This window comes from Arctopsyche grandis, chromosome 1, assembly GCF_051622035.1.
Source record: "Arctopsyche grandis isolate Sample6627 chromosome 1, ASM5162203v2, whole genome shotgun sequence".
NCBI lineage: Eukaryota > Metazoa > Arthropoda > Insecta > Trichoptera > Hydropsychidae > Arctopsyche > Arctopsyche grandis.
The window spans coordinates 24,647,029-24,660,968 of NC_135355.1; the positions used below are offsets into that span (position 1 = coordinate 24,647,029).

Genomic DNA, 13,940 nt, shown 5'->3' on the forward strand with positions numbered 1-13,940 from the left:
TTTCCGTCTCTCTCTTCGATGGCTCGCTTTTAGACGATACTTTTGTTAACAATGACCATTCTATGCATTCTATGTACTTCTATGCTTATTACGTATTAAAGTTTTCATCGGGATTCAAAAATAGAAAACAAAATTTAAGGAAAATATGACATTATTTTAATTTTGCAAGACTCATTTAAGTTCTAAAAGTACCAGAGCAATATTTTACGGTAAAGGCGGTTTGAATTAAAAAATGTTATGCAACGATTACAGAGTTTAGAATGGCTTAAAAATGTTTGATGTCATAAATAAAAATTTGATTAGAAATTATACACACAGAAATATTAATAGAATATGTACTTACAATTTTTTGTACTTGTTTTTTCTTTTTTGGAAAATATCCGTGTCGTTGGAAATGTCGTCAGCTCGCAAGGAATTAGAAGACGGCATGCACATTCTTTGCGATGCGGTTTCATTGTGCCCAAATGGGTCATTTCCATTTGAAAAGCACGTTAGTACGAAAAGCAGTACATTGACGAGCAGGAGCACCGTTACCGGTCCATAAAAGTAGATTAAGGCCGACAAATCAGCTGAAAAAAAAAGAGAATCAAAAATCAATACAAACTAACAAAACTATGAGACTAATATATGTACATATAATATTACATATTAATATTAACAACAAATGTACATATGTATGTATAATATAATTTTTTTTTGGTAAAATAATATTATTATAATTCATTATTATTTTACCAAAACAACCAATTGTTTGCTAGCGGGACCCATATGGTATTTTTTGGATTAAATATTTGTTATGAAACTTTCCTGGTTAAGTATCTTTAGCAAACTTTCATTGGCAACTTTTTCGCATTTCGTGCGAAACTTCTACGAAAAAAAGCGTCTTTATAATAACGCACCCATAAATATTGTACAACGTATACATATTGTATATACTTATCTAGTATGTATTTATATACATATATTTGTATTATTTTATTTTATTTTTATTTTTTTATTTTACATATATACCAGGAAGGCCTTACAGGTAAATCCCAATGCGCCTTCCTGGCCAATTACAAATACAAATACAGCATTTTTATTATAAGTCGTTGAATTGCGAGACACTGAAAAAACTCGCAAATTAACGAGACATCTATGAATTGTACATAAATTTTTATTGTACATCAATCAAATTTTTCAAATAGTGGTGACATAGTAGGTAGGAAGGATTTTTAGCCAATTTTTTTTTCCGGGAACCGTTTCAACAATGAAATCAGAGAAAATTGGCAAACTCTGATAGGAAACGATCAACCTGGAGTCACAAATCCAGGTCTGACCAACAGCATACTCTGAAAAATTCATTTTCATTCAGGGATAGAACCCGGCACCTTCTTGACGGTAAGCAGAAGCTTAACGTCCGAGCTATGCTGCTGGCTTATATGTAAGTGAGCTCAAGGTTATGTATGTATACGACAAGTGGGAAAATTAGATTTTTGCATGGTGTTTGAATAATGGCGACATTAGCTCGGAATGTTCCCAAAATTGATAAGGTAATTAAGATATGAAAAGTTCCACGTATCGCAAATATTAATCACCATTTTATATCCGACTCGAATTTCGCTTTAATTTTCTGAGACCGAGCATTGTAGCAATTTCCCGTTTGAAATTATTTGTGTTTGATATCTGCGCAAGGAGAAAATGTGAGGAAGCGAGCTATTCGAAATTTTCATTATCAGACACGTTGTTTTAAAAGCTGTTAAATGTTTATTGTTTACAGTTTGATGTCATGTTGTGTAGGCAACGAAAAGTTAGACGTGCTATGCATAAGTGATGTCAAAAACAATAAAATTCCCCTAGAGATATTGAAGTTAATAATGCTAAAAATATCGCATAAAGGCCACGTGTTCGCGCTTTATTTTCCTTCCGAAAAGGAAATGAATAGTATCCGAAAGTTTTCGTATTATTGAGAAAGTTTCTGAGCATAACATCAATAACAAAACATCTGGAAAATCCTACTCCAAATATTTCAATTTGTTTCTTCATATAAAATAAATCAACAAATATATTGAAATTCTATATATACATATGTGTATGTACACTGGAATTTTATTAAAATAGATTCAAAATTAACTTAAATAATCGAATTACGATTGATCATATACATATATGTATACACGTACATAAATATGTACATATATACAGCCGCGGACAAATGTATTAGTGGTTTCATCGCGTTGTTTTTATCGTTTCTGTTTCTTTTTTTTTTTTAATTAAGTGCATATTTTTTACTGAAAAATGCCAAAAACACGAAAATCGAATGAAGGGAACAGAGTTAAATATTTTATTATATTTCCTAAGATCGGGATAGATCAAAAATTCTAAAAAACTTAAATCATCGCGTGTGCGGTCCAAACGATGTTAAAATGAAACAGTGAGATCATCAATTCTATATGTATAAAAAACTCGATCAAAAGCCGAAAGAATAAGGAAGAAAACACTGTTATGATCTCATTTTAACTACTATTTCTTTAGAAATCCAAAAACTGAAAAAAAGCAGCTTAAAATAACAATTTACCAATGGATTAAAAAGTGTGTATACTAAGATTCGGCTGTAATAAAATGTCAATAGTATTTTAGTTCTTGAAAGATCTCGTCTCCCAATAAAGTATCTTATTCATTTACGCCTATGAATAATGTAAATGATATTTTATAGTTTTATAACTAATAAGATATATGAAGACTAATTCATTCAAACAATAAATTATTTCATAGACCAACTGAATGTTATCAAAACAATCATAAATTATACAAATATATCAATCAGAACGTTATGAATTATCAGAATGAAATTTATTGTCTCTAAACTTGGGCATAAAGAAAAGTTTCTCCAATTAATTACCGCGGAAACTATTTTGATTCTAATTCAATCGTTCCTTTCTGTTTATGTATTATACATATGTATAATGAATGTAAATATATAATATAATCATAATCCGTTGGATGGGATTTTGTACGAAAAGAGGGTTAAATTTTATATTTGGAGATTCGAGCTATCAAAATAGTAGTTGATGAGAGAGAAAGGAGTGAAGTAGGAACAGGTAACTTTGATCGTTAGCGAAACAGTTAACAGTCGCTGCGGCTTTGCACTAAAGTTTAATTTAATGAACACGCAATTTAGTGCTTCGACAAGTTTTCTAATTTAAGCCTCCCTACGTATTACTTGCATATGCAATGTAATACATGAAGTATATTGCACATGCGTCATTTTCTACAATAAAATTTTGTAAGAACCAAAAGAATAAAATGAGCCCTGAAAACGACATGAATTGAATTTTGATTATATCGTTTCGTGACGGGGGTTCGTCTTCGACCGTTGGCCGGAAGAAAAAATTTTTAGCCTGCCGATAAATCACTCGAGACAGAGTAATTGAAAATGGTTTGCTAAAACGCATTAGTGTTGGTTGTATACGGAAAAATATTTTCGGGAAAATGCCGACAAAATAAAAAAAGAAAAATCGAACGTCAACGAATTAAAGTGATACATTGTATCGGAAAATTCGGCATAGAAATTATTATTCGAGTTTTCATACGAAATAACTAATTTTAACAAATTCAAAATCTTTAGCGTACGTATATATGTACATACATACATACATATATTGATATGTAAAATAAAAGGGAGATTTTATAGGACATTTTTAAAGAAAATGAAATGCGTCAGAGTCGCCGACTGAAATTGAATTTGCGGGTGGAACTAGAAATTTATCCAATAAAGTCAAAAGAGCAGTAGTTGAAATAAAAAAAATGACAAATGAACTTACAAATATATTAATTTATAAGCGTGGCTTTGACCAATAAAAAGGCGAGGAAAGCTCTTTCTATATCTTTTAAGAGGAAATAAAATAAATTTTTTCTTTTTCACATTCTCGGAAGAAATTCACGATTAAAGGTCAAATCAAAAGAAGTTGAATGCTTTTAAGACCGAAAAATTTCAGCTGAAAACGCACTTGTATTTATATGTTTTAATAAAAACGGGTGACGTACGATTTACTCAAAGTGACTGCAATATTAAAGTAGTTATATAATTGAAATTAAATTTTCCAGTCAATAAATAATCATTCAATCTAGGTGAACTGAATACAGTTAATAGTAATATTTTATTCATTATAAAAAAATCGAATTTTTCGAAAAATCGAAATCCGAACGCTTATGGATTCCTTTGACGCTTTTTTCCATACGAAAATAAAAATAATTGAAAAATTATATATTTATATTCTACTACCGTATGGGTACACATTCGTATGTGCTTACACGAGCCTTGGCTCGGAAAAATAAATAACACGTTGCATACAAATCGATGCTAAATAGGTGTGTCTGAAAAAATGTATGGAATATATAAAATCAACTAAGAAAACGGAAAAACTCGCTGTTTTCACATGGTTTTCAATATACCAATATTAAGAGAAAAAAAACATACAGTGATTACAAAAGTAATTTTTATTTAATAATAAATATGTGACACGGCAATTAAGCCGTAAGGGTTTTTCTAGATGAAATATCCAAATATAAAAGAGAAATTGAAATAAAATTCGAATGAACTATTACATCGTGTGAATATTCTATTTATTTAGCATGGTTATATCTAATATATTTATTTATTTATTTATTTTATTTATTTTAAAAAATCAATACCACAGAGACTTGACAGGTTGCCCCAAAGCGTCAATGTGATTTCGAAAGAAACTTTGTATGTAAATATATATGTTTATAAGTAACTTTGGTTGGGAATTGTAAACAAGTCAAAATTTCTATGACGACGAGTCGATTTTTTTTTCGATTCAAATAAATTTAATAAAAAAACAAATAAATATTTACTATTAGACTCGCCATGCTTACGCTGTTTATATTACAAATACTGACCGAAGCCGGGTAAAACAACTAGTATATATACATATATACATACATACATATATAGTATAATGTAATGGAGTTAGGAGTTTGGTCACTAAACTGTGATCCTCAAAGAAAGTAGAAATATCTGTTAAAGAAAGATCAATGTCTTAAGTGAGGAAGCTGATTTGAAAAAGGAGATAAAAAAATTATCTAACTATTAAATCTTGCTGACGATTCGAAGGCTTTGTAATTAACTTTTACAGGAAAGTGGGATATTTTTATTATAAAATATTGTATTGTAATCGAAAATATTAATTGAAAATAAGTGGGGTACAACGAAGCTTTATGTAAATTCATAAAAAATCTAAATAATAAGTTAAATAAAACAATGCAACATATGTACACATATCATATTATTATTTAATTTAAAATATAATCCTTACATTTGATATAAAGTATCGTAAAGTCCATGAGTACATATGTTCGTTTGAATGATCATTTTTATTTTATTTGCTTTTAATCAGTAATAAATTTACTTGTATAAGCATTATATGTATGTAGATCATTTTTTAAACACCAATTGAGTAGCTTGTAACATGGGTAGTTTTGTAAAGGCAACATATTTTTATTTATTTATATATTTAATATATTATTTATTTATTTAATAAACAGAGAGAAACTTACAGCTAAACTAAAGATAATAAAATAAATAGTTAAACATAAGCCAATTAAAAGTTCCTGCAAATAGCATGAAAAATGAAAAATGGAACTTGCAATGAAGGCCAATCAAAAAAGAAAAAAAAAATAACAATACAAAAAGAAAAATAATGACAAATTCGTATATAATAGTAGAAGGTAATAGAAAATTATGGTGAGTAACAGTAGAAAATTAAGCAAAAAGGATTAAAGTAAAAAAAAAAGAACGGGTTAAAAAAAACAATCTTGCAAATAAGTTCCTAATAGCATATTTGTATGTTTAAATATACATATGGACATGTGTATTCAAACATACAAATATAGCATTGGTGATAATGAAGCGATCAAACACTATGGGACTTAAAGTGATCAATACGACTACGTTCACCGGGGGTAGGAAAAGGGATGATTTGTTTGCGAACCGGTGCAAATATCAAGAAATACAATAATAACCAAACTCCACCCGCCTACCTATCTCCATTTGAAACGATAACGTGGGATGGGGTTGGGATTTGAGGACTCGGAGCAGGTGGTCTGTTCAGGGGTGGGTTTGGTGGTTTCGGAGCGTCCTTAAGACCGCAGATCTGGCGAGGCTTTCGTCCTTTGAAGATTGTACGTACATTCAGACGACATAATATTTGTAATCCTACCAACTCCCTCCCCGCTTATATCCCCATCTTTACACCAAACCAACCCTTCATTTTGCGGAACGTGTAAGTAATAAACATACTACGTGAGCCGCCTGTTGCGGAAAATTATTAGAGATTTCAACACGCGCACGATTCTTAAAATATTTATATCGCATTCCTAATGTAAAACAATTACGAAGAATTGCCATTAAATTATAGACACGTATAATTAAATCTTGAATCAAAATTTAAATAAAAGAGGTCTGACTTAATTAAAAATACAGCTCGATAATTTATTCTTTTTAATTTTACGCTAGGGTATCGTCAAGTCCCGAAAAAGCGTTTTAATAATGTTTTTTAGACGCGATCGATTAAATTAAAGCCAAACCTCTTTTCAATCACCCCTCACTTTTGTCCTGTACCTTATTGAATAGATTTATTTAAATTTAATGAAAATCTATTAATTATTCGGCGATAAACACGAAATTCGAAAGAAAAATATTGAAGCATTGTAAATATACATTCGAATAATATTCGATAGGACCAATTTGATTATTGTACACACATTTTTAGACGCATTAATAACGGGCGCCATTTTTAATTGCATTTTGCTTTTTTGCTCTTTACGTGTTTAGTTTAATTACGATGTGATTAGCTCTGATTTTTTTTCTGAATCTTGAACGTGCATGCATACGAGAAAAAAATCGATTTACTAACAAACTTATGTATGTATGTACATATATATGTACACTGGTTTAAATTTACATTTAACTACACAATTTGAATTAAAAGACTATCGAAATACTTGAATACATTTAAATTGAGCTTAGTTTTATTAGGTAACGTCAACTGAAATGTGGTTACATCATAAGCACGTAATGGTACCATCGTTAAATTAATCATCATATCACTATGAATAGTTAATGCTGTTAGAGAACATAAAAATAAAAGTCCCTCGGTTGAATATCGCTTTCGCAACATTTGAATAACATTTCGCAATAGTCACATAAACGTATTTTCTCACAAGGGTCGACTACCCTAGGCCCTAAGCACGGGTCTTCGCGTATCCTTCGATTGTGTCTCCGTGTCAACCCCTAAGCCTCGGCTCATTTGTTTCGTTGTAAAACATTAAAATGGCCATATAAATGCAAATGCGTCTCATCTGTCTTGCAGCCACCCCATCTTTCTCATCCTACCCAACGAAGAAAGCAGGCAAACATCTTGGAACCAGCTTCACCCTCTGCAACAACAACTATATTGCGCCTTTGTGGCGATGAACACGAAACGAAGTCGACTGAAAAATGTTTTGGATAAGATGTTCAATGTACAAATGGGTGGGTTGGTTTCCTAAGAAATTAGCTGGCGCAGTTCAAGGTCGGGTATGGGGGTTCTTAAAGGCCATAACGTGTTTCACGTCAATTAATTTATTCAAAACGCGGTAAAACACGCGAGCAGAATTCGAGTGTAAAAGTTTTGTAATTAGTAATACAAGAGGGCAAAAATTTCGTTACATAGTATAATATATATGAACATACATTTATAGTCAACGAACTCGCTATAAATTAATAACTTCAGAAATAAACTTAAATTTTCCATCGTCGTATAACATATATGTATGTACATACATACATATATGGACGTATAATGAATTCAATAATTGTATAAAATTTCACAAAAATTTTAAATTACCATTATTTGACCTGTTTCATCTACCATGGTTTTTTGTGACGTTTCCTTTTAGCTTTTATTTAGTAGTTCATAATTGCTTTTAATTTAAAATATAAAAGCTATTTTTGAAAAAAAATAAACATAAATGAAATTTAAGCGAAAAATTTATATTATACTAGTTTGCACAGTAAAAGTTCCGAAATTAATGAAATTAAGTTTAATTTCAACTTTTAGAAAGAAACGTTGATTCAACAAAAACAAATCAATTTTCTTGCACCAGCACAACACATACGGTATACCAGAAATACATCTATAATCATCATCATCATTTACAGCCATTTACCACCAACAGCTGGATGAAGACATTCCCAACACGCATTGATTCGTTTCTTATCCATGATACGCACATATTTTTCCCAATTTCATCCATGCATAATTTTTGTGGCCTTTTTCTCACCCCTTATATTCTCTCGGGTACTATTCGAGCACTTCTTTCGTCGATATATCATCCGTTTTTTTAGCTACGTGATCGCCCAGTGCGAATTTCAATCTCTTTACTCGCACCATTACATCAACCACCTTTGTAACCCACGTATTCCGTTTTGTATCTTTCCTTGTTAAGAAAAGCATACAGCGTTCCATAGGTACTTCTTTGAGTGCACTGGATCTTATGCAGAATTGTGGCGTTCAATGTCCAAGTTTAACATACTTACGTCATCAATGGAAATACGATATATGTATATATATATATATATATATATATATATATATATATATATATATATATATATATATATATATATATCATCATCATTTACAGCCATTCGCCATCCACTGCTGGATGAAGGCCTCTCCAACACGCTTCCACTCGTCTCTGTTTTGCGCAACACTCATCCATCTCATTCCGCACATTTTCCTAATTTCGTTCACCCATCTTCCTTGCGGTCTTCCTTTTACTCTTTTGCCTTCTCTCGGGTACCATTCAAGCACTTCTTTTGTCCACCTTTCGTCCATCCTCCTAGCTACGTGACCCGCCCATTGCCATTTCAATCTCTTCACTCTATCCACTATGTCCACTACCCTTGTCATATTTCTCACCCACGTGTTCCGCTTCCTGTCTTTCCTCGTTATGCCAAGCATACAGCGTTCCATACTTCTTTGAGTGCATTGGATTTTATTTTGCATCTTGGCGTTCAGTGTCCAAGTTTCACATCCATACGTCATCACTGGCAAAACGCATTGATCAAAGATCCTTTTCTTCAGGCAGAGTGGCATTTTTGATTTAAAAACAGCATTCATCCGTCCAAATGCACTCCACCCTAATTTCATACGTCTCTTTATCTCTTCATTTTTACTACCAGACATGTCAATTATTTGACCTAAATATAAATAATTATTTACTACTTCTACTGGTTTATCATCTAAGGGGATGCTATCAGGCATGCAATAACTATTGAACATTAGTTTAGTCTTATCTACGTTAATTTTTAATCCTACTTTTCTACTTTCCCTGTCCAGCTGTGTTAGTCTGATAAGTAGGTCAGCTGAATCACGAGCTACTAAAACTATATCGTCTGCGAACCGAAGGTGACTCAAAAAGCGACCATTGATGCTTACTCCGGCTGTATGCCAATCCAATTTCCTGAAAACTCCCTCAAGCACCGCATTGAATAACTTGGGCGAGATTGTATCTCCTTGTCTTACTCCTTTTCCTATGCTAAATCTATCTGTACCTGAAAAAATTTTAACCGAAGCTGTGGCATTCTTATATATTGCAGCTAACAGTCCCACATAGGTTTCCGGCACTCCCTGTGTTTTTAGAGCGTTAAGTACTGCATTATGACTAACTGTATCGAAGGCTTTCTCATAATCGACGAAACCTAGGCACAATGGCCGTTGATATTCGTTGGCGCGCTCGATTAGTTCGCCAACTACTTGGAGGTGGTCCATTGTGCTGAAATTTGCCCTAAACCCTGCCTGCTCTACAGGTTGGTTCTCGTCGAGGATATTCTTCAGCCTTTCTGTAATAACCTTCGTGAAGAGCTTGTAGACCGCTGAAAGTAGACTAATGGGTCGGTAGTTCTTGATATCGCTTTTGTCGCCTTTTTTGTGTATTAAAATGATAGTTGCGTTATTCCATCCTTCTGGTATAGCTTGGTTCTGGATGCATTTGCTGAAAAGCCTAGCTAAGATATTAATTAGGGGGGGGGCCGCCACATTTTAGTAAGTCAATGGGAATATTATCTTCCCCTGGGGATTTACCGTTCTTTGCAGTTTTTAGCGCGGCCTCTACTTCGCTAGGCAATACTGCAGGAACCCTTTGGCCGTGTGTCGATTCCAGAGCGGGGAATTGGCCGTTGTCGTTCTCGTATAGTTTTGCATAGAACGTGTAAACTCTGTCTATGATTTCTTCTCTATTCCTAATTATTACTCCGCTCTCTGATCTGATTGCGATCATTTGGTTTTTGCCTAAGAAAAGATCCTGTTTGCACTTTTTCAGGCTACGGTTATTCTTAATGGTATTTTCTATTAGCTTGCTGTTAAAATCCCTGACATCCCTGACTATTCTCTTTTTAATTTCCTTATTTACTAGATTGTATTCTTGCTTATTATTATCCCTATCTAAATTCCTTTTATGCTTAATTAGGTTTTTTGTTTCCGCTGAAATTTTGCTTAATTTAATCTGTTTCCTGAATCCACCTAATTTCTTACCTGTTGAGGTTAGAACCGAACTAATTACAGTGTTCAATTCCTCGATGTCTGCTTCTGGGTTTAATTTCCCGTATCGATTTCCAAGTTCGAGTTCGAATTCCTTTTTCCTAGACCTTAGTTGAGCGAAATCTGGAGAGTTACTGCATCCTTTTATTAATTTCCTACGTTCGCAATTTATATTAATGGCCATCTTGGCACGGACTAATCTGTGATCGCTACCTATATCTACTTTACTTAAAACACTAACGTCTTTAACGGAGTGCAGGGCATTTGTTAGGATGAAATCGATCTCGTTTCTGTCTCCTTTAGGACTCTCCCAAGTCCACTTATTGTTGGTGTTTTTCCTGAAAAATGAATTAGTGATAAAGAGCCTGTTGTGTTCTGCGAATTCTATGAGGCGATCGCCTCTGTCGTTTCTTTGGCCGGTACCAAAATTGCCTACTGCTCTTTCAGTATTTGCCTTTTGTCCTATTTTTGCGTTAAAGTCGCCCATGATTATTTTAAAGTGGTGACGGCTATTATCGTATGCGTCCTGTATTTTTTCGTAGAAGTCTTCTATTTCCTCGTCTGGGTGGCTAGATGTGGGGGCGTACACTTGGAAGATTTGACAAGTGTACCTGCTCGAGATTCTTAATACTATATAGCATATACGTTCCGATATGTCGCTTATTTCTATAATATTTCTTTCTATTCTCTTATTGATAAGAAACCCTACTCCTCCTATTCTACCATTTGGTAGCCCTCTCCAGTAGAGACAGTTACCACTTTTTAGGATTATTTGGTTTTGCTGTTTTCGTCTTACTTCACTAAGTCCTATTATATCCCATTTGATATTTTCTAATTCATTCTCTAATGCAAGCACACTTCCTTCACTCGATAACGTTCTTACATTGTACGTGGCTAAATACAGGTTTCTATTAGCTAAGCTATCATCCATCGTCACTCTTACCTTGTTGGAGGTTTGGATATTATTTTTCTCGCATTTATCCAAGATGTGTTGAGAAAAAGGCGGTACTTGAGAGAGATTTCCATTCAAGGAGTGAGTTCTTACCGCCATAGACTCTTCTCTGTGGTCAGCTTTGACAGATAGTCATCCTAGGTATCACTTGGATCACTTATGAGTTATTACATGCCATTTAACAGGGTTACTTTGTAAGTGAAAGTAGTTAGTTATGATAATAATAGATTAGCAATTGTTATACTACTTTTTTACAGATCTTTATCGTGAGACGCCTCTTTGGAGACAACGGATTTATATATGTGAGTGCGGTTTGCAATTTAATATTTTAATAATAAATTTAGTAAAGAATATAAAATTACACGAATTACTTTAATATAAATTAAATATGAAAAAGAACTATTAGACAGTTGGGAAACACCGTTTCTGTTTGCTATTATTCTATTAAGTAAAGTTCGTTAAAAATTTTTGTCTGAAAGCAATTATGTGGAAGATTTATTGCTTCTGTGGGACCGAATTTTGACTGGCGACCCTTATTTTTTTTTGTATTCAGGTAGGGAGATGTATCTCGTTCGTATACGCTTTTGTAACTGACACAAAATTAACACAAAATTTTTCGCAATCACTGATATTAAAAACGCTGTTAACGGCCGATCGTCTGTTTATTTTTACACTTAAATTATACTAGGATGCAATTAGTAAAATAAGTGATTAGATGGTTAAATTTTTAGATTAAATTTCGTGCAATAGCCGGGTTTAAGCGAGTAATAGCGGGAAGAACGCAGAAGCACGTCTTCCCCGCATGACACGAAAGACCGAACTCCATATATATATATATATATATATATATATATATATATATATATATATATATATATATATATGTATGTACATAATTATAGAACGAGAGAGAAACCGGAGATTGTTTACATGTTGGAATATTGTATTTTAAACTTTTTTTGACCACCATTCATCCATTTTTCTAACTATGTACGTGACCCACCCATTGTCATTTCAATCTCTTCACTTTTTCACCATATCAACTAACATTGCAATACTCCTCAACAACCATGGATTCAGTATTGTCAACCCTTTTTTTATTATTCTCTAGCTTTGTAGGACAACAGTAATCAACCCTCTTTCCTGGGAAATAGAACCCGCACCCCGAACTCTAGTTATAATATATCAAATGATTATTTTTATTAATCCGCTAGCTGTTAAATTTGAAAAAAATTATTTGAACTTTTAGATTTCTAACAACGAGTTTCCGGAAACCCATGGAAACCATTAGGGTGACCCCATTGGATTAAACTACCTATATATTAGTATTGTTAAATTGAAATTTTCACTATTTTATTATCACATATATTATCATGTGCGTGGTAGACATCATCATTTGCTGGCTGTACCTCCTGCCCGCACAGTGCTTATTCGAATGGCTCCTATTCCAAGAGCTATTCGACTCCTTAATGAAATCGTTGCTGCCGAGACTGAATGTGATATTTTCCACCTTAGTGAGCGTAAATTGTCGGAAATTACTCTAACCCATTTATCTGGTAGTCTGCGCTCATCATTGTATTCATGATTGATTGTGATTTATGAGTGAAATTTTGATTAACTCTCTTCCATTTGGTTTTGTATTTGTAGTTGTTTCTTACATATTTATTGAAACTGGCTGTAGGTGCAAGGCATTCCTTATGCTATATTTTTTTTTATTTGATATTTTTACTTTATCTGTTATTATTAAATGCTATTTTTTATGTTTATGTATGGATGTATTTATGTTTATGTTCAAATGTATTTTTTTATGTATAATTGATGAGTATATTATTTTCGTTATGTATTAATTTATGTTTAATTGTTATTTTGTTTTTTTTGTGTTATATTTTTTGACCATTGTGGTGCTTTAGGAATTCCTGTTATGCCACAATGGTCTGTTTAGAATAAAATAAAAATAAATAAATAATCATATATTATATATACATATATATATATATATATATATATATATATATATATATATATATATATATATATATATATATATATATATATTTACATATAGCGAAGCCGGGTAAAAACACTAGTACATTATATGCATATGTTCGCGTAACATGTAATAAATTTTAAAAAGATCTATTTGTTTGAACAATTTTTGCGTACAATAGATATGTATTTTTTGTATTTACTTAACTAAAAAAAAACGTCCTTGAAATATTTAAAATTAGTAAACGTGGTAATTAATTAAGGTGCAAAATAAAGAATATGAAAAACGAAAGAAAAGAAATCCGTATTATTTTTAGCAAGTTAATTTGTGCAAGTACTTCCTAAGATTGTTACAATACAGCATACATATAACTTGATTAAGCGAAACTATATTCTTCTCGCATCCAAGTTTCCCT

The 13,940-nt window shown here is 32.4% G+C and overlaps 1 protein-coding gene across 1 annotated transcript in view; it reads right to left on the reverse strand.

Annotated features, from left to right (window-relative positions):
- LOC143912931 (G-protein coupled receptor Mth2-like) overlaps positions 1-13,940 on the reverse strand; it is a 139,918-nt gene that overhangs the window by 22,062 nt on the left and 103,916 nt on the right. The window contains exon 7 of the mRNA XM_077432396.1: positions 344-569. Within this exon, the coding sequence (XP_077288522.1) occupies positions 344-569 (226 nt within the window). The remainder of the gene's footprint in view (positions 1-343; positions 570-13,940) is intronic.